The 23,078-nt window shown below is 37.2% G+C and overlaps 5 protein-coding genes across 5 annotated transcripts; 1 reads left to right on the top strand and 4 right to left on the bottom strand.

The window, feature by feature from the left end:
- Positions 1 to 5,762: 5,762 nt before the first annotated feature.
- On the bottom strand, positions 5,763 to 7,118 carry F4812DRAFT_133687 (DnaJ-domain-containing protein). Its single transcript, XM_047929565.1, has 2 exons — positions 6,833 to 7,118; positions 5,763 to 6,769 (listed from the first exon to the last, which is right to left on the bottom strand). The coding sequence occupies exons 1-2, from the start codon at positions 7,004 to 7,006 to the stop codon at positions 5,879 to 5,881; spliced, it is 1,065 nt and encodes a 354-aa protein (XP_047787456.1). The 5' UTR covers positions 7,007 to 7,118; the 3' UTR covers positions 5,763 to 5,878.
- Positions 7,119 to 8,027: 909 nt separating this feature from the next.
- F4812DRAFT_439735 (FMN-linked oxidoreductase) lies at positions 8,028 to 9,377 on the bottom strand. Its single transcript, XM_047935092.1, has one exon. The coding sequence runs from the start codon at positions 9,222 to 9,224 to the stop codon at positions 8,115 to 8,117; it is 1,110 nt and encodes a 369-aa protein (XP_047787455.1). The 5' UTR covers positions 9,225 to 9,377; the 3' UTR covers positions 8,028 to 8,114.
- Positions 9,378 to 10,624: 1,247 nt separating this feature from the next.
- Positions 10,625 to 13,903, bottom strand: F4812DRAFT_133669 (uncharacterized protein). The gene is made up of 2 exons (XM_047929564.1): positions 11,486 to 13,903; positions 10,625 to 11,391 (listed from the first exon to the last, which is right to left on the bottom strand). The coding sequence occupies exons 1-2, from the start codon at positions 13,448 to 13,450 to the stop codon at positions 10,651 to 10,653; spliced, it is 2,706 nt and encodes a 901-aa protein (XP_047787454.1). The 5' UTR covers positions 13,451 to 13,903; the 3' UTR covers positions 10,625 to 10,650.
- A 3,511-nt stretch (positions 13,904 to 17,414) lies between these two features.
- On the bottom strand, positions 17,415 to 18,252 carry F4812DRAFT_461981 (uncharacterized protein; the record flags this gene model as incomplete). Its single annotated transcript, XM_047937956.1, has 2 exons — positions 17,415 to 18,010; positions 18,075 to 18,252. 2 exons carry the CDS (start codon positions 18,250 to 18,252, stop codon positions 17,415 to 17,417), a joined length of 774 nt encoding a protein of 257 aa, XP_047787453.1.
- A 1,394-nt stretch (positions 18,253 to 19,646) lies between these two features.
- On the top strand, positions 19,647 to 22,696 carry F4812DRAFT_133589 (major facilitator superfamily-domain-containing protein). The gene is made up of 6 exons (XM_047929563.1): positions 19,647 to 19,969; positions 20,024 to 20,102; positions 20,168 to 20,242; positions 20,581 to 20,941; positions 21,048 to 22,124; positions 22,281 to 22,696. Exons 3-6 carry the CDS (start codon positions 20,207 to 20,209, stop codon positions 22,583 to 22,585), a joined length of 1,779 nt encoding a protein of 592 aa, XP_047787452.1. The 5' UTR covers positions 19,647 to 19,969; positions 20,024 to 20,102; positions 20,168 to 20,206; the 3' UTR covers positions 22,586 to 22,696.
- The last annotated feature ends 382 nt before the right edge of the window (positions 22,697 to 23,078 follow it).

Below are 23,078 nucleotides of genomic sequence, written 5' to 3'. Positions count from 1 at the left end.
TAATGCCCATAAGTTTGCTTAACGTATTTACTTATATATTTTCTTTTCTTATAACATAAAGTATTTTAAAATTAAAATTATGAAAATAATTTACTTATTTTTAAACTTTAAGTTTAAACTTTTAAATAATCATTAACATTCTAAAGTTATTATAATTTAAAAAAACTATAATAAATTCCTTAATACCGTTAAATTAATATTTTTATTTTTTAAATATTATTATTATTATAAGTAATTCTTTATTATATATTTGGTATTTTATTTAAGTTTTTTTCAAATATTTTAAATAAATAAACTATTAAATGTTATATTTTATCTTTTTTAAATTAATTTAAAAATAACACGTATAATAATATAAAATTCATTCATATAAATCTTTTTAAATTATTTTAACTTTAATAATCTTATAATTAAATTACTTATAATTATTTTTTATATTTCTTTAAAAATGTGATTTACTTTATTAATCCATTAAAAACCTTTTTTTCTTTTATATATAATTTTTATTATAAAATTTATCCTTTTTTAGGTTTATTAGTAAGTTAATTTATTTTAAAAGGTTTAATACTTTATTTACATATTTTTCATATTAGTTAAAAATATTAACTAAATTCCTTATAAATGAATTAAATATTTATATATATATTTTTTAAGTTTTTATTTAATAATTTTAATTCATGCTTTTTATTTATTTACATTTAATAAATATATTTTATTAAAGTTTAAAAATTACTTTTTTTAATTTAATTTCATAATTATAAGGTTTATAATTTAAGATTTTTATATTAATATTTAATTTCTTTTACCAATAATTTAAGGCAGTTTCTTTAATATTTTTTTATATATATTAGTAAATTTATTATATATTATTTTAATTTTTCCTTTAATCATTTTTATTATTTTATTTATTTATTTAATTTTATTAATTATAATACATCTTAATGATAATAATGATAATGATATATTTTACGTCCGGGTGAGATTTTAACGTTTTCATTGTTATTTAAGGGTATTGGACGGCTTGAGTAAAGTTATTTACATACGTTTGTACTTACGTGTTATAGTTATTATATAGGAAATCCCCCATTGCTTTTGCTTAAAAGCCGTTATTAAAATACAGCTTAATTCCAAGTTTATTTATTATATATATATAACCTTAAGAAATTGTATTAATATTAGTATATATAATCCTTAATATTAATAAAACTTAAAAGGGCTATTAATAATATTATATAATAACAGGAAGTTAAAACATATGGTAATAACTTTAAAACTATTTTTAAGTAATATATATAATCCTTAAACCCATTTAACGCTTGAAAAAGCTATTACTTTAAAGCTTAAAGCAATTAAATGTTAATTTAATAAAGTTATAGTAGCTTTATTATTAAAGTAATTAAATAACTGTTCATAAAATGGTTATTTTTTAATTAAATAATTTATTATATATTGAACAACCTTATGATAATTGTAAAATTTAAATTTACATTTTTATAAAAAAGGTAAACGCTTAAATTATTACGTTAAACTACTAATTGTAATATATATAAAAGTATAATTTAATAAGTTTTTTTAAAAGTTGTAAATATATACTTTATTATTATTATATTAAATTCATTTAAATGGTTTTTTTTAATTTTAAATAAATAATTCTTTTATTTAATTTTTATTTTATAATTTATAGTTTAAATATTTTTTATTATATATTATTAATTAATTTTTTTATTTTATATATTTAAATATATTTTTATAGCATTATTAACTTATAAATTATATGTATTTTACATTAATGCTTTTTATCTTTATTTTATATTTATTTATTTTTATTTCTTATAATAAAAATATTAAAATTTAATTTTTTTTATATTTTTTATAAGTATATAAATAATTATTTTTTAATAACTTTAAGTTAAAAGTTTATATTAACCTTACATAATAAATATAATAAATAATGATTATATAACGTAAATTACGGGTTAATGGTTTTTATACACATTTAAAAGATTTTAATATTAAAAAATTGTTATTAAAATTAATAAAGTATTTCCATTATTATTTAAATTATAATAAAAATTACATTAATTACTATTAAATATTAAATTAATTTAAATTAATTTATAAACTTTTATAATTATCTTATATTATTATTATAAATTTTATTATTAACTTTTTTCAAATTTTAATAATTAATATTATTTAAAATAAAAACATAAAATACATTATAAAAAATTAAATTAATATATTGTACATTATATTATTTATTGTAAATTAAGGTTTACTAATTAAAATAATATTGGATAAAAACCCGAAATTTATATTTAACTTATAATAAACACTTTAAAAAATCACGAAATAATTTTAAAAATAATAAATTATTATTTATAAGTAAATAACTAAAATGAAATATAAATTAAATTTTTTTTATTTTAATTTTAAAATAAAATCCCTTTTATTATTTTTAAAAATATTAAAAAATTCGCTAAGTTTTAAAATTTAAAAAGAAATATATTAAAATTAAAAAAAAGATTTACCTTTATTTTTATAAAAAATATTATTTATTAAAAAAACTAAAAAATATATAAAATAATATTAATCATTTATTTAATATTAACAAATAAAAAAACTTAACTTATTTAAAGAAATTTATATTAAAAAAACTAATAATACTTAGAAGAACTTTTAATAAAAAACATTTTAAAATTTATATATAAATATAAATAAAAATAAAACTTATTCACTTTATTTAATAAAATAAATAAAAATATATTACACCTTTATAACCTTATTTTAAATATTAATATTTTTAAAAAATAACATTTTTTTAAATTACACCTTTTAAATACCATTTTTCCTTTTAAATATAAATATACCTTTTATTTAAATTTAAATAATAATTTTAATATTAAATCTTTTTTACATTAATATTTCCTTAAATAATATCTTTTAAGATATTCTTTTTTACATAAACAACTTATTAGATAATATTTAATATTATCTTAAAATGAAACTTTTATTATAAAAAGAATTTATTTTTATTTTTAAAAATTTAATAAAATATTAATAAAAATAATTACTTAAATAAAAATTATTATTATAAAATTAATTATTTTAATATAAATAATATGAATTTAATTATTTATATAAACTTATAAAATCTTAAATTATATTAATAAAAATTATTATTATATTATAAATTAAAAATAAATTTTAACTTTAATAAAATTATTTAAAATTTAATATTAATAAAAATAAATTAATAATATATGTAATTTTAATTTTTTAAAAATAAAAATAATAAAAATATTATATATTTATAATAATTAAAAATAATAAAATTTAAAAATTCTTTTTATAATTATTTATTATTTATTGAAAATAATAAATTTTATTTAATTAATAATTAAAATTAATTATGTTATATTTAAATTTTATAAAAAATTAAAATTAAATAAATAAAATAAATTAAAACTATAAAAAAATAATAATATAAATAAATTATAAATATAATTATTACCTAAAAAATTAATTAAATTTAAATCTTTATTAAAAGCTATTAACGCCCCCCGATAACGTGTTTTTCCTCCTGCTTTTTTATTTAAGAACAGCCTTTTAAGTCCAACCCCAATCACATTTAGCTTTCCTTCTTTTAGCGCTGCACCACCTACATTCAAATCTCCCTCATTTGGACAAAATCTCTCCGATAATACTTTAACTTCTTATAAAACATCTACTAAGCTACCTAAAAATTCCAAAACATAACATTTGATTATATAATTAACAAAATTAAAAAAAGAAATAACAACTATAAAAAAAAACACTAATTTTAATTAAAAATTAATTTAAACTTTAAATAATATTATTAAAAATTTAACTGTAAATATAATAATTTAATAAATATTAATGAATTTTTTAATAAATTTAAATAAAAAAGTAATTTATTAATAATTATTATTAAACTAAAAAAATAATAAATATAAATATTTATTAAAAAAATAAAAAAATATAAATACAAATAAAGAAACTTTATTTTAATTTAAAAAAGAATTATAATTTTATTTTCTAAGCTTAAATATTATTTATAATTTTTATTATAATTTAATTTTTTTATTTAATTATTTTTTATTTAATTATTTTTTATTTATGTAAATATTAATTAAAAACCTAAGTTTAATAATCTTTTTTTTATGGATTTTTTTATTATATTTTTAAGTTATTTTTTATTTATTTTCGTTTATAATTTATTTATAATAATTATTATTTTAACATGTAAAATCTTTTAAATTAAATATATTTTTCATTATTAGTATATTATAAGTAATTTTAATTATAATAATTTTTAATTATCTTATTTTAATAATAATAAATTAAATTAATATATTTTCTTTTTATTTTATTAAATAATAAATATTTTTAAAGTAAATATTTTTATTATTTTAATTTTACTTTTATTTTTTTTTAAAAAACCTTTAATTAATATTTAAATTTTTTATAAATTTTTGTTATGTATCCCATTTTATTATAATTATAATATTTAATTTTAAATATATTTTTTAATTTATTTATTTTAATAATATTAAGATTTATTTTTTTACGTTTTTTATATATTTAAATAAAAAGTATTTTTTTAATTTTTTTTAAAACTCTTTTATATAACCTTTTATTATAAATAATGGTTTATTAAATATAATTATTAATATATTTAAGCTTTTCTTCCTTTGAAATTTCCTTTTTTTATTTATATTATTAATTTTCTTATAAGAATAATTAAATTATACATTTTTTACAAACTATTACCGCTAATTCCTTAAACTTAATAGCATATTTAAAAGTTTTAAATGGCTTTTTACGTATTTTTTTTCTTAAGTAAATTTTTAAACATTAAATATATTTATTTTTATTAAATTTAAATTTTATTATTATTATTATTTTCTTAAATTTTCTTTTCTTTTTTTAATTTCCTTTTTAAGTAATTTAATCTAAAATAATTTCGCTTAAAACTTAATTTTAATTAAAGTTATTTTATTTATTAATTTAAAATGTAATAAATTTAATTTATTAATATTATATTTTACTTAATTAATTTTTTCCAAAAATTAAACTTTAAAAAATTATTTAAAAAATGATTTAAAAGTAATAAATTATATATTATTTAAAAAAGTAAAAAGGTATTATTAAAATTAATACTTATACCATATTTAATTAATAATAATATTAGTAATTTTTAATTTTTAAATAAATAATAATAATATAAATTAAATATTAAAATAAATATTAAAGTATTTATTAAAAAAAATTAAAATTTTTCCTTTTATATAAATTAAATATAAAATTTAAATTAATAATTAATAAATTTAAAATAAATAACTAAATATATAAAAAACGTTTAATAATTATATAAAATATTTTTTTATTATATTACTTAATAACTTTTACTTAAGTTTACTTAAATTTATAATTGTTTTAAAGTTTATTTTTTCTTAAAAAATAAATAAACCCCGCTTATAAACTTAAATATAATCTCGTTAACTATTAATTTATAGTAATAATATTATTATATTAAATCATGAATATAATTTAATATATTAATAACAAGAATTTTAATTTAATTTTATTTTTTTAAACTTTTTTAATTTCTTTTAATTTCTTTTAATTTCGTTTATACATATTATTATTTACATTTAAATAAAAATTATTAAAATTTAAAATTATATAAAATAAATTCTTTTATTTAATATACTTATTATACTTATATTATAAAAACCGTTACATTTAATTAAAAGCTTAAAATTTCCTTCGTTTTTTATAATAAACTTTATTTAAGAAAATTCGATCCGATGCAAATTGGTAATAATAACCCTTCGTAAACTCAGGGCAAAGTTTACGTCGTTCCTCCACTAGATTGGAATTTCTTAGCTGCTTCTCTCTCTCGCCAACTAGGTCGATAGGTAGTACTTCTGGGAGGCTGTAAAGGCACAGCTTTCGAGGGGTCCTCTACCTGGGATCTAGGAGTAGCTCTGTTTCTCCAGTTTGGCTGGAAATTCCATTTAGTATCAGATGTTTGAGGTGCAAATCGCGGGGTCCTTTCCGGTTGACACTTCGCGGATGTGGGCTTTGGAGACATCCCCTGCTGTTCTTTCGCAACCATTCTTTCTCTCCAGGTATATTGAGGATGGACCTGCTCGCCCTGCTGTGCAGGCCTAGGCTGGCTATGCTGATCTTGTTGCCGCTTCGCTGCTTCTCTTTGATCTGCCGCCTCACGCATCTTAGCCCATCTTTGGCGGGAAGCTTCCTGCTTTTCCACAATCAAGATAGCCTTCAGTCGTTCCTGTGCTGCCTGTTCCCGCTCGACCCTTGCCTTTCTTGCTGCTTCTTCTGATCTTCTCTCTGCTTCTGTTTCTTTCTGCCTCCGGAGCCGTTCTTTGGCCGCCTGTTCCTGTTGTTCGCGGGCTCGGCGTGCGGTCTCACGAGAACGCTCTTCAGCCTGCCTTGCCCTCTCTTTTCTCATAACCTCGCGTTTTTCTCTTTCTATTGCTGCTCTTATTGCCTCGTCTATCTTGCGCATTCGCTCAGCTTCTGCTGCCTTTCTCAGCTCTTCTGCTCGTGTTCTAGCGGCTTGACGTTCTTGCTCCGCTCGTTTCGTCTCTTCACGTCTAACTTCAGTTTCTCTCCATGTTCTGTATCTTGCCCACTTTTCCCGTACATTCGAGTAGTCCACATCGTAAATTTGCCGCTTATTATCGTCTATCAAGTATTCATAGGCTTCCCGGACCTGGGTTAGAAATAGAGAGCTGGTTAGATAGAATCATGGTTGTATACGCTCATGGGAACAAACCTTGCGGAAATCATGAGCATCAATAGATTGGCCGGGGGCTTTCTTGTCAGGATGATGCTTTCTCGCTAAGTTTCGAAAAGCTGTCTTGATTTCTTGAAAGTTAGCTTGCTGTGGTATTCCGAGATCTGTGTAATAGTCTGGTATCTCAGGCTCAGATGTTTGGAAAGAATTCATCTTCGGATTAGACGTCTCTCAGGCTGTCATACGAAGGTATATTTCGTCGGTGATGTGCACTGCCCCTTAAAAGTGTTGTTTGTGCACGTTGTCTGAAGTTGATATGTAGCCGCCAAGGAAACGAATGAAAATGTATTAAATACTCCGAAGCGTGTACTGTTACTATTGGCTTTCCGTCGCGACTGTCTGCTTGGTTCAGCCTGAGTTGGGGTATAATGGTTGTCATTGGTGATACCGCTAATAAGGTAACATTCAGTTGTGATACATCTTGTTTTCAAACTCTTAGTCCTATTTCCCAGGAATTTGGTATCCTGGTAGATATCTGAACTCGTGCTCCGTATCATTTTCATCCAAAACCATACTAGTTCCACTCAATTGGATAGATCGGCTTTCAGTCCAACTGCTTCCCAAAGGCTGGTTACAAAGTGCAAGTTTTCAATGAGAGAAAGTCCTGGAATTGGTAAGCCTCCTACTTGCATGCAGACCTGAAGCCGAAGAAATCTACTTTATACCAAACGAGAAACCAATAATACACAAATCCTATACTAAAGTAAAGGGGGGGGGAAAGCATGGATAGGGGTTAAGGTATATCGGCATATTATTACTACTTCCTAACTCAGTCTCTTCTGATCTATTGATATGTGATAGGATACCCCGATAGAAACGTACTCTAGATATACCAAGACAACAAACAAGTTCATATTTAGATACTGCTAAGAATTTCCACTGCTTGGATGATAAAGTCAACAGGTAAGTATTGACATGGTAATATATCGTAAGTCAAACTATGCCGTGCTATCTGACGAGTGGAATAGCCATATAAACAGCCTTCTATTGGTTGTAGTTTACAAAATGACAATAGTTATAGGAACCAGCTATCAACCAGCCACAGAGATACCTACGCGGTGTTGCTAATTAGAAAGCGATGACTCGGATGATTAAAATAGACAACAGAATTCGGGTTAAACATCAGTTTCTACGGTATAACTCTTAGCAGGGCAAACATACATTACTCTATTTGGTGGTCTATAATATCTACAACTTTATGCGAACCGCCAAGTTACGAGAACCTGCATTCTCGTCCTAATTTCCCTCAGGGGAGCATCACCTAAATTGAGGCTTTGGTAAACTCGTCGCTGAAAGGATAATCTATGTAACCCTCCTTACTCTCTGGTGTGTAAAAGGTGCCGCGGTTATAAGGATTCAAGGGAAGATCCTTCTTTATTCGGAACGGCAAGTCTGGCGTCGAGATGAAATATCGGCCAAATACTAAGCCAACCTCCTTATCCTTAAAACTTTCGTCTGCTATCCTCTTTGCGATATCCGATTGGAGACCACCCGCGATGAGAACAGGAGATGTATTATCCCATGTGTCGACTACAAAGGCGATCCGTTCCGTGGCTTCGAGAGTTGTGTACTCGTCAATGGCAGATGATTGAACTACATGCAAATATGCCAGCCTGAGCTTTTTCAACTCCTGAACCAGGTATGTGAACTGCGGAACCGGGTTCTCCATACGCATCCCCTGAAAAGTGGACCAAGGGGATATGCGAAGTCCAACCTTTTCAGCACCGATAGCCTCCACAACAGCACTGGCGACCTCGAGGGCGAAGCGGGCCCGATTTTCGATACTGCCGCCGTATTGGTCCTGCCGGTGATTAGACACGTCCTGAATGAACTGGTCGATCAAATATCCGTTTGCCCCATGGATTTCCACACCGTCAAAGCCCGCTTCCACCGCGTTACTAGCTGCCTGGGCGTATTCGGCCACGAGTGACCGGATCTCATCGATGGTCAATTCCCTCGGTGCCAGCTTGCTTTCCTCATACGGTATGGCGCTGGGGCCGATGAGATCGGCGCCGAATTCCTTAAGAACGTCTGGATTAGCGGCGCGGCCTAACGCCCAAAGTTGTAAGTAGATGTAAGAGCCCTTCGCGTGGACAGCGTCTGTTACATGTTTCCACGCTGTTATCTGTTCTTTAGACCAGATTCCCGGGATGTTACGATACCCTCCTGCTCTCCTTGTAATGAAAGTTCCCTCGGTGATGAGGAGCGTGCCCGGTACCGAGGCACGTTGCTCGTAATAGTCCTTCACGAAGGGGAGAGGTACGTGCTCTGTATTGGCGCGAAAACGAGTCAAAGGCGCCATTATCAGGCGATGCTTGAGGGTCGCATTTCCTACGTTTAGCGGTTGGAAGAGACGCGATGGTTGTGCCATTTCGTGGATTTGTTTGGGGGGATTCACTCTTTTATTTTTTATTTTATTTTTATGATGAGAGGTTATAGGCCTAGAGCAAAGAGCAAGAGCAGAGAGAGAGAAAGTAGGGAGTTTACTTTAGTATATTGGGTTTCATAGAAAACCTTGGAAAACTCGAACCTTTTATATAACTAATATAACTATAACTATACCTATACTCTTACCACCAAGGTACCTGGTAGAGATTCGGTTTCGGGCTTTACTAATGGGCCGAATGTTCTAGGTCAGCTTCGTCCTTAGGTACCTTTGTTGGGTAGGTTTTCGGATGGGGCATTATTAAGGCAACGTACAGTATGTGATTAATGTCGTATTGCCCCGAAGACTTATCTCCTCCTAGACTGTCGTGCAACGAGTTCGAACAAGGGTTTATTTGGCGGTTTAGGAGTTAACCCCCCACTAATTATCACGATTTATAAGCTTTTTCAATTAACCTTATGGATATATACACTGCTGACTTAAGCAGTATGTCTTTGCTTGGAAATGGCGTTACTCATCTAATCCACGCCGTGATCAATACCCTCTCCATCCGGCGGGTTTGCCTCGGCAACGACAAAATATCTGTGGGTCCGACTCCTTTTTATGGATTCGACGAGGCACGGCGTTTTCAATCGTTACTTGTAAATATCCAACATTTCAGAGAAAAAGGTGGTGGTTGTGATTCAAGTGGTTCCTAATCATGTCCCCAACAATGTAAGTTCCCCTGGGATCTAGATGTGAGGTATATGGATATTTTGGTCGCTTTACATGCGACAAGATACTACCAGAGTTAGGTGAATAAATAGAGTGAACGACCTTAGAGAACAAAAAGAGCCAGAGAAGACAAGATGAGATGTACTGTGTAGGAGGTAGCTAACAGGTACCTTCATGCAACCCGTTTTCTCCCAATATACAAGCTCCGCAAGCAAGACCAAGAAGTGTCTATGGTAGCAGCACAATTGGACAACCTCGAGATCGAATCCAGAATCTAAGCAAACAGCTATGTATTTTTTTAATACTACTTCATACCGATATATACCATCATGTTATCCACACGGCCCAAGTCATGAAATAAGTAGGAGTCTAGGAATAGTGATGTGTCTGCCGACAACGTAACCCGAACGCCACCTCGTGCCACCAACTATGTTCGTCGTACAGCTTCATTCTTCCGCTGGGAGTGCATTCTATTAACAAACTTATGTGCTCCCCGTCAAAAGTGTATGTCTTCGAAAAGCCTCTAGTGAGAAAAAAAAAAAAACTTTTCCCAACATGCCTCGTTAGGGTATCAATCCAATACTCCAATACCGATGATAGTGATCGTGGATTAAATTCGAGATTCGTAAGCCATTTATTAGGCTGAGCGGCGTACGATATTATGCGTCGTCTTCGCAAGAATGATCGAGAGGCCCCGTTAGCCTCTGCGTTCTGATAATGCCCCGGCCATGTTTAACGTCATAGGAATTGCTGGCCTTTGAATCTCCAAGCTCCTGCTTGGAACCATCCTACCTCCTGGGGTTCTCGGATGGGGCACGTTAACTCGCCCGCTTCGCTCGGTGAGTCTGCTGGGTGTTTCGACCGCCTCGTCTGCACTGTCTGAATCGCCATCGTCGTAATTGGCCAACCTCGTGAAATAATCGGCAAGACCATCTACGCTAGGCGTCCCGACGACGACGTCATACAGTGGTGGTGGTGTAGGCATAGGTGGCGGTGGCTCGTCGGCATCGAAAGCGGGAGGATTGAAGCTCGGACACCTTAGGAGATGAATAGGCCGTGGTGCCCAAGGTATATTAGACTGTCTTTGCACCGGCTGAGAACCAGCTGCCGGATGCTGTTGCACGTGAGCGGCAGGCGGAGGCGCGATTGTGGGAGAGTCGACGCTAGCAACGCTGATACCGGCTTCGACGGAAGGTATTGTACCTGTGCTTGATGCGGGGCTAGGGCTCGTGGCGAGTATCTCAGCGTCGGGACAACCACAACTAGCCTGCTGGCGATACATGGGCTGTTCAGCACCCGAATACTCGGGCAGAGCGGTGTTGGCTTGCGTAGCACGGCAGTTGAGGACGGTAAAAGGTGAGTCGATACTGATCTCGAAATGTCGACGCCGCTTACCTGCGGGATCATCAGGATCAAGACGAGAGATGCGCATGACAATCTATAAAAGGTCCGTTAGACATTCGTTGCTATCCCGGATATTTTACAAAATAACAGCAACAACAATAACAAAAACAAGGGGGGGCTAATAATACCTTAATCCAGTGGTATACGTTAACATTCTTCCAACTGCAGTCGGGATGTAATCTCAAGCTTTTGTCCTTGGCCATCTGCGAGCAAGTTGGAATCTGGACATTCATCTCAATCTCCGTCGATCCCCAATAAGCCTCCAAGCCTAGATCTAGATCACCTAACAGGTTATCCGTGGGCTCTGGTAGCGGCTCGGGTACCGTGTGTGCCCTCGAGGCCTCTATGCTCCGCCGCCGTTGCGCTGCAATGCGTGCTTCGTGTCTTTGTTCGGGAGTCAGCTCGCCACCGCTCAAAACTTTCACATCGGACGCCTCGAACTGCTTATCCAGAGGTTTCCCCGCCGATTTCTCTAGCAACAGTATCTTCCGCCCCGGGTCCTTCCGAGTGACCCGGCGGTCGTTGGTCCAATACTCAACGGATTCGGTCACAAACACTTTAAGCTTATGAACCTGCACCTTAGCTAGAGGCGTCAATTTGAAAGCGATAGGTATTTTGGTACCGATAGGAAAGGATTTTCCCGATATCATTATGTCGTAGTGCAGCTGATCCTCCCACTGCCTGCTGATGGAGATGGGCTCCGTCATTTCGAGGGATAGCTGGTCTGGGACACGCACGATACAGACTTCCTTGGTACCATGAAGCGTGGGTTTGAAGGCCCCTGCTCGCTCTACGATTGCCTCTAGTTCCCATTTGACCGATCCAAATTGGAGCTTGGTAGTCTCGAGCTGGTGGTGGTCGATTGGAAGTTCGAAAGAGTACTCGTAAGTGCCGGGATAAAATACTTTGTAAGTCTTCGGCTGTACGATATTTGGGTTGGGAGTATCGCCCTTGCCGAAGCTACGAGACTGCACAGACTGGAGCGATAATCGCTTGTAATCGCGGGCTGTCAGGTGGGCGCTCGGCCGATTCTTCAGGGCTAAAGAGATTGTCGACTGGGAAGGGGAGGCACCCCGGCGACCGGTAGCACATTCAGCGTTACCTCGAATCGAATATGTACACTGGTTTCCAAACTCGGTCTCTCCCGTCTCGTGTGCGGCGTGGAAGAACGCTAACACCTGCGTCCTGAGAGATTCCTCTTCGAATTGATCAACCTTCAGTGGCGGTATGCCCTCCGGCCATTCGGTCCTGGCCCTGCCGTGGAGTTTTAGGATCACCGACTTTATCTTCACATTTTTTGATACGTTCAACTGCAATTTACCCCTCAATAGTGCCGTGGAGTTAGCCGCGTCGTTTCGCGGCTGGCCGTCGTGCTCGAACCCAGTAAGAAAGACGTTTGGCTCCGCTAGGATGATAGAACACGAAACTCCGCTTCCGCTCGCTACCGGCTTTGGGACTTCGGTTATCGAACTCATTATGCTTTTTGCTGAACGCACCGAGATGATACTATTTCGATGGGAAGAGTGGGAGGGTGCCGCCAGCATGGGCGACTGCGCGGGAGCCGTCATGACAGAGGTGCCCAGCATTGAGGGTGGTGTGGAAGAAGGGAACACAAACATAGATTGCGGTCGAACACACAGGTTACTAGGTGTGCACGGTCTCGGTCTTGGGGTTGGTCTCGAATTGCCGGAAGCGCTAGGAGGCGTAGGAGGCGTAGGATTATCCACAGCCACGTATTGCGAGAAGTGGAGCTTCAAAGGTCCCAATACCTTCTGAATTACCCGTCTTGGTGAACTTTTATATCCTGATCCGTCTTCCTTTTTTGCTTCGGCTCTATTACTCTTCTCCTTCCTAAACTTAGATGACTTGGACTTCACAAATGGAGCCGGTCTTAAGTCGGGTGGCGTATAGCCGGCGGGATAGGAGACGATATGGATAGACTGAGGTCGACGCTGGCGTGGTCGGATATGCGGGGTGGGTAGGCTCGGAGTTGGGCGGTGTCTCCGTTCTAAAGACCTCGGCCTATAATAGACGTTCCCAGCTACAGGGTATGCGTACTGTTCCGGGCGATCTGGGCCGCTTACGTCTGCCATGATATGATGATGCTGTTAGGAATAACGAACTAAAAAAATAAATAAAAATAAAATGTTTGGTTGCCGAAAATGCGCAAAGAGAACCAAGTGCTCTCTTCTCCCGTCGTCTACTTATTAGGTCGAGTCCGTGCTTAAGCTATGCTTAGCATGGCGCATGCCAGGCTAGCAAAAATTACACAATGCGGACGGACGGGATAGCTCCGAATCATGCGGCGACAACTTGTGCTAAGCAGGAGCGCGTGCGTGGTAACAGAATCAAATGTTGATAGGCATCATAGGTTAAGCGTGGCCAGGAGATATAGGCCACAAGGTTTGAAGAGAAAAAAATTAAGAAAGGAAAAGTAGGGAAGGCTGAAAAGAACAGTACGATGATTGTGTGTTACTATGTAGAGAGAATAGGAAGGAGGGTAGAACCTACAGCAAGGTGAATCATAACCAAGTCATGGTTGATAGTAGATACTGGTGGGGGGGAAGACCCAAATGTAAATGATAGACAGGGCTAGATGGCTGGTTGTCTTTGCTGGGTTGCTGAGTAGGGCAGAGACAAAAAAGTAAATAACCGCTTGAAGGGAAAGACCTGGATGGCTGGATGGAAAGTCCGGGATGTGCTGATGATGTGCTGCGAGCCGTATGAATCGTACGTATGTTTGTGTACTCCCCCGCCCAATGCGTGTAAGTGTAGGTACCTAAAGTCTTAAGTAAATGAGAAAGCAGTATTTGACTGGAACGCAACGGTGAGAAAGAAACGTTTGCAGCGGGGAGTAAGACCGCACAATACAAATGCAATACAAATGCGGGTGAATTAGGGCGAACTCGATGCGGTCAACGAGGTAGTATGGAAAGGTAGTAGTATGGATGATGTGGTTGGCCTGACTGCCTGACTGCTTTGACTGCCTGACTACCTGGATGCAAATAAGGCAATTGTTATGGCAGTATTATTTGCAGGGGCCTTTTTTTTTCTCTTCCTTTTCTTCCCTTGTCGGTGAGAGTGGACATAGGACGGTTGTTAGAATATACCCTTTCGATAGTTTAAAGCGATCTAGGTTGGCCCGGTTGACTAGATTGACCGGGGTTGACCAGTTGAGATGCGTTTAGGGCGGCAGATGACGGTATGTCACTACCTAATAAAACAACAAAGATGGGCGCTAACTCCAGGGTGAGTTTCCTATGATGTAGTGCATCCAAGGGTAGACCCTTGCCAGTGCTGGAAATCCTTAAAGATTAGAGGAAACTAGAAGAAAGCTTCCTTGCTAGTAACTGCGCTCTATAGCGGCGCAGTCGGTATTTGCTTATCTGATATAACTTACCTAGGTACTTACATGTAAGATCATATACCTGTAACTAGGTACCTATATACCTAGTATAGTACGGCATGATATATATATAAGGTATGTACCTACTGTATGCAAATTCCAAAATTCCAAATGCTTTTCTTTGGGTAGTTGAGAAATACAGTACGTTAGCTTTTATCATATCTCCATCATGTGTACACATTTACAAGTTGCAGAGACGAGTCGCAAGTGCTGATGATCATTCTCTCATGATAAGTGGTCCCTACCTAAGGTAATACATAGGTACATAAGAGAGGGTCAAGAGTCAAGACCCATCGATCATGTGAACATTCTATACATCCCCACGTCACAAGCAGACAAAGTCGTGAGAAAAAAAAAAAACAATATGTAACTACCGTGGCCGACAGCTTTTGGTTGTTAAATTTCTTGCAGGGAAATAAGTCAATTCAATGCTGACAACTAACATTACCTAGACCTTAGCATTTCCGGTTCTAGTCCGAGAAGACCAAGTCACACTGCATATGATAGTATACATAGGAGAATTACATGATATGCAAAAGATGAGCCGGACTCATCCGTTTACGATTTTCAGTATTTTAAAAGTTGGAAGTAAAGCACTTTAAAAACAAAACAGGTACAACTACATTCTACGTCCGTGTCTTCCGGTCGGTTGTGCTACCTAGGTACCGAGCTGCTAGGTTACATTTGTTACGAGCTAAATATACCACTAATAACTTTAGGTACTCAGTACATAAGGCACCCGGCTAGACACCCCGCCTATAATCTTTAATAGGTTAGTTTGCTAACGAGAAATGCCGTGCGTTCCCCGAATTTCCGGGTTAGGTAGCAGGATGCAGCGATCTAAAATATATCTCTTTTAGAACTAACTGACTCGTGGAGTTGTTCATGATTCCACTAGATTGGACAATACCTAGGTAATGATGCGGAACGTTCGGCAGCAAGTGAGGCTTTTCACAGCCTACCTTGTCGTCATCACCGATAATCGGAATGCTGTGGGCTTGAGTGGCACCCAGAGGCTGACATATATTGTACCTACCTAATGTAGTTCATGTAAGCTCAAGCGGTACAAAGCATGTAAGACGGCATGACATGTAAGACAGGACTTGAAAATGTTGCCTGCCAAGACATCGATTCCCATCGATCCCATCGTACGGCCCCCACCGCCTTTACGTACAACACATTAGAATCTAATAAATGGGCGTGTATACTATTAACGTACGATTTTACCTAGGAATATCCCAGTTACCTCTAGTTTTGAACCCTCCATTCACTATGTCCAGTATATCTAAACGTTAGCTTGTTATACGCGCATAGCTATAAAAGTTTTAAAAGTATAGCCCCTAGAGACACTGTGGCATATCAGTTAAATCCCTGTGACATAAATGAATCGAGGCTACCTGGCCTACGTCTTCGTTGTGTCATAGGACATCGAATTGCTACAGCATTGCAATAGCTATAGTTTCCATCCGTAGTGTGCAAGTGTGACGTTTTCGTGAATTATAAAGATGCTGAATTCATATAAAATTATGGCTTCCATTCCGACTGCCGAGACAATAAAAAAAAAACTTGCTGTTTCAGACCTGCGTGCCTGTGTCTACCAACTGGTATGCAAGTAAGGAGTGCTTATTGATATCGTCCTTAGCTGGTATATAGTCGAGTCTATTTTAACCGCCAAACACCTCGAAAATAATCCTTCGAGGCCATGCACAATTGGCGGAGGCACTCAAGGAAAACCATGCCAAGTAAGTAAGGCTTATTATCTAAAACTTGCCTCTCTCCCCATATGTTCAGCCTCCTGGTAGGTATTACGACACGATAAGATGATAGTAAGCTGCCGGCTATCCGACAACTGCTTGGTGCTTACAGAGGTGTTGTTTTGATAGATGTAACTCGAGACATTGACAATTGTAATGGAAGCACTACAAATATATAGATAAAGCGCAACGTTGCGGTTTCATAAGAGTATATACCACCCTTGTTCGTAGTGAGCGCTTCTTTTTTTTTTTTTTTTTTTTTTTTTTTTTTTTTTTGGTTACTAACACTCGTGATATTTTGATGGCGGGGGAAATCAGGGGAATAAGAGCTACTGTAGCAATGTAATAAATTTCCATTGGTGCTTTTTAATAATGATATTCTGTAAAAATTTGGTATAGCTAAGACCAATACTTGAACTAGTATACCACCAGCTTGGCGTGAGCTGTGTGTCCAACCTTTTACTACCTAATGTAGAGCAGTATCATTACTTGTTCCCGTGGCTGTTCGGCCCTAATACCTCAACCCTCCTTATCATCAACTAGCTACCCATTGGGACACCGGTACGATGTGATACGCCGAATGGTGGTATTCTATAAAGCCTTGCATAGCTGTTCTCAAGAATAAACCTTCAGGTTACATCTCGGGCAAAGCAAATATAAGCATTATCTCATGACATAGACGAAGAATGGTTTGCCAAATGTAATAAGTTCATCTTGCGCACTGCGTGTTATTACCTACTATTCTAAACCTGTGTATCGTATCTCTGACCAGCTTAACCCTTTTGACCCCCTCGGTTATTCCTAGAAACATTCAAGTGCTATATAGGCATGCCTTAGCTATGCCCTCTATGCGAACAGTGTAGATTCTGCATTGTGTAAGAATTCATCATCATCAGTTTATCGCTCTTTGTGCGCATCCTTTCCGTTGGTGGCTTTGTGGCCATGGTTCGTTGAAAGGTCAATGTCATCTGCGCCGTCGAGCCATTCCTCCATCTTCTCGTATAACTCCAACCGTGGCACTTCCCAGGACCCATATTCCGAACCTTGAATGGTTGGAAGAGAAGCGTCAATATCATGCCCGAGCATGCTTTGGGCAGCACCGAGATACTTGTACCCTTCTGGGTACCTATCAAGTGCATCCTTGGGGAAACCCGGGGAGGCATTTCCGTCGACAGGAACAAGCTTGTCTTTCTCATATATCAACTTGACGTACTTGACCTTCCATTCATTGGTATCCGAGTCGTAGAAGCAAAAGAAATGAAACCGAGAGTCGCAGTCCACGTCGAATATGACGGGTTCAAGCCCTACACTACTACCCTCTCCAATCTTGAATCGCTGGGTTATCGTCGCCTTCATCTTGCCAACTGCGCGGAGCGTTGTCATGTTTAACTCTACGAGAGTACCGCATTCGCGATGCAAGATGAAGTCGCCGTTTGACTTTCCCTCCTTTGATTTTTCAATAAAGCTGTCGATGGGTTGACGCTTGCTCCATGCTAGATGAGGATGATTAGCCTTTCCATGCTCCCACGATCTTGATTTTAGGAGGCAGTCACTGACTTGTCCAGACGCACGCGTCGTCAGAGAAAAGGGAGCGGAAATTCTTCCACTCTGACGCATCGCGATATATAGGCCAGCCTTTGCACAACTCGGTCACAGCAAGCCTGGCTAGGATATCGCTTTCTCCCCCGTTGATGTGGGAATAAACTTTGGCTTGAGGATCGCCTGGTGTAGTCATTGTCGAGAGTATTCCACCGTCTATCGTGATGTAACTGAGAAGTAAGGGGGAAGGTGTCTACTCGAACTAGTGTTCTAGCTACTCTACTGAATATATGGGTGGGCTCTCTCAGCCTTTAATGCGACTCATCAGTTCATATTCAACATAGCAAACTGCGCTCTTTTCGTCGTACCCGGAGATGCGCGACCGCCCGATGAGGCGTTCGTACGGAAGTTGGCAAACTAGTAACACAGGCTTCACCAGTAACTTGTGACGACAGCACCGCAACTAGCCGCCAGCGTACTCGTTGTGATAAGGGGGGTTTCTGATTCAGTTGCATATGGAGCCAGGTGTAGTGACCAGGGTGATAGGTAACTATCAACTTAGTCGCAGCTGAGGTTATGTTCTATGATATTTCATGAGACAACGATGTAAACATGCCTCATCATCAGCCTTACAGGGCTAGTTGATAGCCTTGCTAGTTGTCCTTAGGACCGGGATACCGGAACGTGGTTAGGGGACCTACCCTGCCTCGTTATCACGCATCTATGCGCTTCATCCCGTCCTGCTAATCGGCATTTCCGAGCCCCGACGGCGCATAAGAAAGAAAAAGTAAATAGAAAGCAGAACTGGTCATCCAATGGACGGTGGAATAGGTATGCCGAAGCTGATTCTAGCGAATAGTAGCGATACACTGACACGTGTCCTGTGATAAAAGCGCTCGTCACTTCGGCAGGCCGCGTCGAAGGGGTCTGCGTGGGATCAAGATCGGCTTTCAATCCGACGTTTCTATAGATCGTGACTCAAGCGTTTCCACGTCGGCGACGCCTGCTCAACAAGCAAATCCATGTTTGTTGGTGATGCATTCCACGACGCCTGTATGAATCCGTTCACTCGGTAGCTCGCATTCACGGGATGATGCAAATAGCATCCCGAGATACGTTATCCTTGAGTTCGGTAGCCTACCGCCTCATTCGATATAAGCGACATGCTCGATAGCAAAAGTCACGGTAACATCCCGATTATCGTTTAGAGCCTGCTTGAGTATCGAGGCTCGGTGGAAAAAATCGCTTTCTACATCAACTCAGTGTGGCAGAATGTTGAACGCCAGATACTTCCCGTCTAACTACCTATGTATGTACGTACTATGATCAATATTGCCAAAATTCACTTGGCAAGATTAAGTTAGGTACCTAGTGATTTGTTGGGGGCGAATCCTGCAGGCTATTCATAGTGCTGGGAGTCTGGTGGGAATCATACCCACCTCTGCAACTCTCTATGTGGTAATAAGGGGGATCATTTCAAGGATTGTTACAATCAGGGCCCTTGCATTGGATCACATATCATGTACCATCAAGGGTTGTACGTCAAGAAGGGGTTTTTTTAGACTACTCTTGCATGTGAACAGTCAACAGTGAAGAGACAATATCATGGTTCTAAATTATATAGGTAGTATGACGTTATTTACCGTACCTAAGGTACCTAAGGTAGGCATATAACCTGTTATTGCTACCTCTATAGTATAGTTCATCATGTTTTAAGATCAAGATCAAGATCAGCGTGGCGTTATTTGTGAATATGTATGTCTTACATTATGTACATAGAGCACCAAAAGCATGGCACCTTAGATACGTACGCTCTATACTGGTCATAAGATTAGAATTAACTAATTATCTAGGTAGGTTAACTACCTCCAATGCAACTATTTTCCAACCTTCAACATACTAGTTATATATAGGTACCTAGGTACTCATATGGATAACTTATAATAATAATAACCATTCCCTTTTAGATCTAAACCCGAGCTATAAGATCCGGTTCGGACCGGTGCGTATAATAGGTTCCTACTGCATGGATTAAGGACGTCTCAAATTTGTAGGTGGGCCTTTTTCTTTATCTTCGGCGTAAGCGCAAGTAAACCGGGATAACTTATAACCATCTTGGGCGTCCGATTCATCGTCGGAAATAAGCGACGATGTGGTGGATCAAAGAAGCAACCCGCTTGATCCTAGTAAGAGCCCCCCTAGACGAGAGAAAGAGGCACGTTAGCTTTTAGATTCTCTCATTCCCCTGTAAGAATACTTACCAATTGCTTAGGAATATAAGATTTTCTAAGTATCCAATGGCCTTTTTTGCTTTGTGACGAGAGACAGTCCCATTTAATTTGTCGGGCGGAGAGTTGAAAAAAAAGAAGAAAAAGAACTGTTTTTACCTTAGGACTTTCTCAAATGCTCAACATCACCACATGTGGCTTTTGCTCTTCTTTTTTTTCTTTCCCTTTCTCCTTCTCATTCCTTTAGGAGCCTTTCCTTGAGAATTTCAATCTATCTACTAATTTTTAACTATTAGGCTCACCTACCGGGAATGGGAGCCAACAGACACGAGGGCATCGACTCTAGCGCCTCTAGCGCCACGGAAGTGCCTGCTACAAATCGGCAGGAAATTAGGACGGACGGGCCGTTAGAGTTGTCAAGCGATGGTGCGATACGGCCACAGTCTGGTATTACTTCCGATCGGGATGACTCGTGGACGAGCAGCGATGAGAAGGATGGCGGCAAGATGAGGGGAGACGAGCAGGTAGAGGAAGAGAAGCGTACTCGAAGTCGAGACTTGACGAGGACCGATACCAACAAGTCCATCGCCGAAACGCTCTCTCTGCCTCGGGAAATCCTATTTGTTTTTGTTATTTGCCTTGCGCAGCTCTATACGCGTATGTAACCTACTCCTTTATGCTTCATTTATATTTTTGAACAAAAATATAAATATAAAAAAAAACACCACTTGATCCTTACTCCAGCTAACAATCGTACATCAAGAGAATGGCCTTGGTCAAACTATAAGCATCATTCATATAATTGGGAGTGATTTCGGTATCACCAACCCCGGAGAGCTCAGCTGGTTTATGGCCGGCTACAGCTTAACTATAGGCACATTCATCCTGTTCTCTGGAAGGCTTGGCGATGTCTTCGGCCATAAGACCTTATTTCTTATCGGTATGGGTTGGTATTCCATCTGGACCACCGTATGCGGCCTCGCCGTCTACTCGAACCATGTCCTTTTTGTATTCGCCCGTGTCCTCCAGGGCATCGGCCCCGCCATCATCCTTCCAAACGGATTGGCTATCCTCGGCGTTACCTACGCCCCCGGCCGACGCAAGGAGATGGTCTTCGCTATTTTCGGCGCTATGGCACCGACAGGGTCCTCCATCGGCTCGCTATTCGCCGCCGTTCTTACCCTCGCCTGGTGGCCTTGGGCCTTCTGGGTGTTTGGCATTGTTCTCGCTGCAACCGTCGTCATAGGATACTATGCCATCCCGTCGGCTTCGAACATGCGTCATGTTAGACCTAAAGGGCTAAAGGATACTATACAACAGCTTGACCTTGTAGGGACGCTCCTCGGCGTAGGTGGACTCGTTCTCATCAACTTCGCATGGAATCAAGCTCCCGTTGTCGGTTGGGCCCAGCCTTATGTTTACGTCTTGCTCATTGTCGGGTTGCTGCTTCTTTTCGGCTTCTTCGTATTCGAAGTGAAATTCGCGCAGCACCCTCTGATTCCTTTCAACGCCCTTTCCTATGAGGTATCTTTCGTCTTAGCTGCTATAGCATGTGGATGGTCTTGCTTTGGTATTTGGTTCTTCTACGCGTGGGAATTCTTACTTGTCCTCCGAAAGGTTCCGCCTCTGTTGGCTACGGGGATGCTCTCTCCGACAGTTCCCTCGGGAATTATAGCTGCCCTCTTTACAGGTTATACTTTACATCGTCTTAGGCCTCCAATAGTTATGACAATGGCTCTGGTTTTCTTTACAACCGGCATTATCATCGTCGCAACCTGTCCTGTTGAGCAGGTCTACTGGGGCCAGTTCTTCGTCTCCACCCTGATCATGCCTTGGGGGAGTAAGTAATATTAGGATTTTTCTTTTACTTTGATGCCTTCCATAGAAGCCAGTGCTTCTTTCTTACACTGGTGAAGGGGTTACTACGCCTTACAATATATGAGCAATATGTGACAGCCCCAAACTTCTCGCTAGAAGTAACTAACTCTTGTTGTAGTGGACATGAGCTTTCCTGCAGGAACCGTCATCCTCTCCGACTCCGTACCCCGAAAGCACCAAGGCATCGCTGCGAGCTTAGTTAACACCGTGGTTAACTACAGCATCTCTTTAGGGTTAGGGTTTGCAGGCACCGTCGAGACGCAAATCAACAAGGGCGGGGAAACTCCAGCGGACATCCTGAAAGGATACCGAGCGGCTTACTACATGGGCATCGGCCTTGCGGGTCTTGGTATCCTTGTATGCGTTGCTTTCGTCACCAAGAGTGGGAATCGAAAAGGGGCTGCTAGTCACGCTGCGCCCTAAGACAAAGTTGTTTTGATCGCAACCCTTTTATCCTCTCGGCATATTTGAATCCAAAGAAGCAATGGCCTTCCCAGTTACCTTGTGCAAACTGCTTTCTTTGCTAATACGTATTAACGCAACAAGTCGTTAGTGGCATTAAGAGCAATACGGGACAGACTCCGGTGATTGAATATTTATATGTATGTGATATAAATTTAGAAATATCTACTATTTGATGTACCTTAGACTATATGATACCCCCTGTTTACGTAGGTACAGGAATTGCTATGTTTAGAAGGTATTACGAAACGGCTATAAAGGAGGGTGTGAGTAACGGGTTGGTTGGGGAAAGATGGGTATATATTGCCATAGATTTTACGAAATCTTGAGGTTTTTTTTTTTTTTTTTTTTTTTTTTTTTTTTTTTTTTAAAAAAAATGGAAAAAAAAAATGTTTGGAGAGATTGTGTAATGTATATTTGTTTTTTTAGATTTTAGAAAAATTATAGCTGAAAC

This window comes from Daldinia caldariorum (genome assembly GCF_022478825.1).
Source record: "Daldinia caldariorum strain CBS 122874 unplaced genomic scaffold F4812scaffold_16, whole genome shotgun sequence".
NCBI classification, from domain to species: Eukaryota; Fungi; Ascomycota; class Sordariomycetes; order Xylariales; family Hypoxylaceae; genus Daldinia; species Daldinia caldariorum.
The sequence above is the reverse complement of the archived record's forward strand: the minus strand, read 5'-3'. Positions and strand labels throughout refer to the sequence as shown.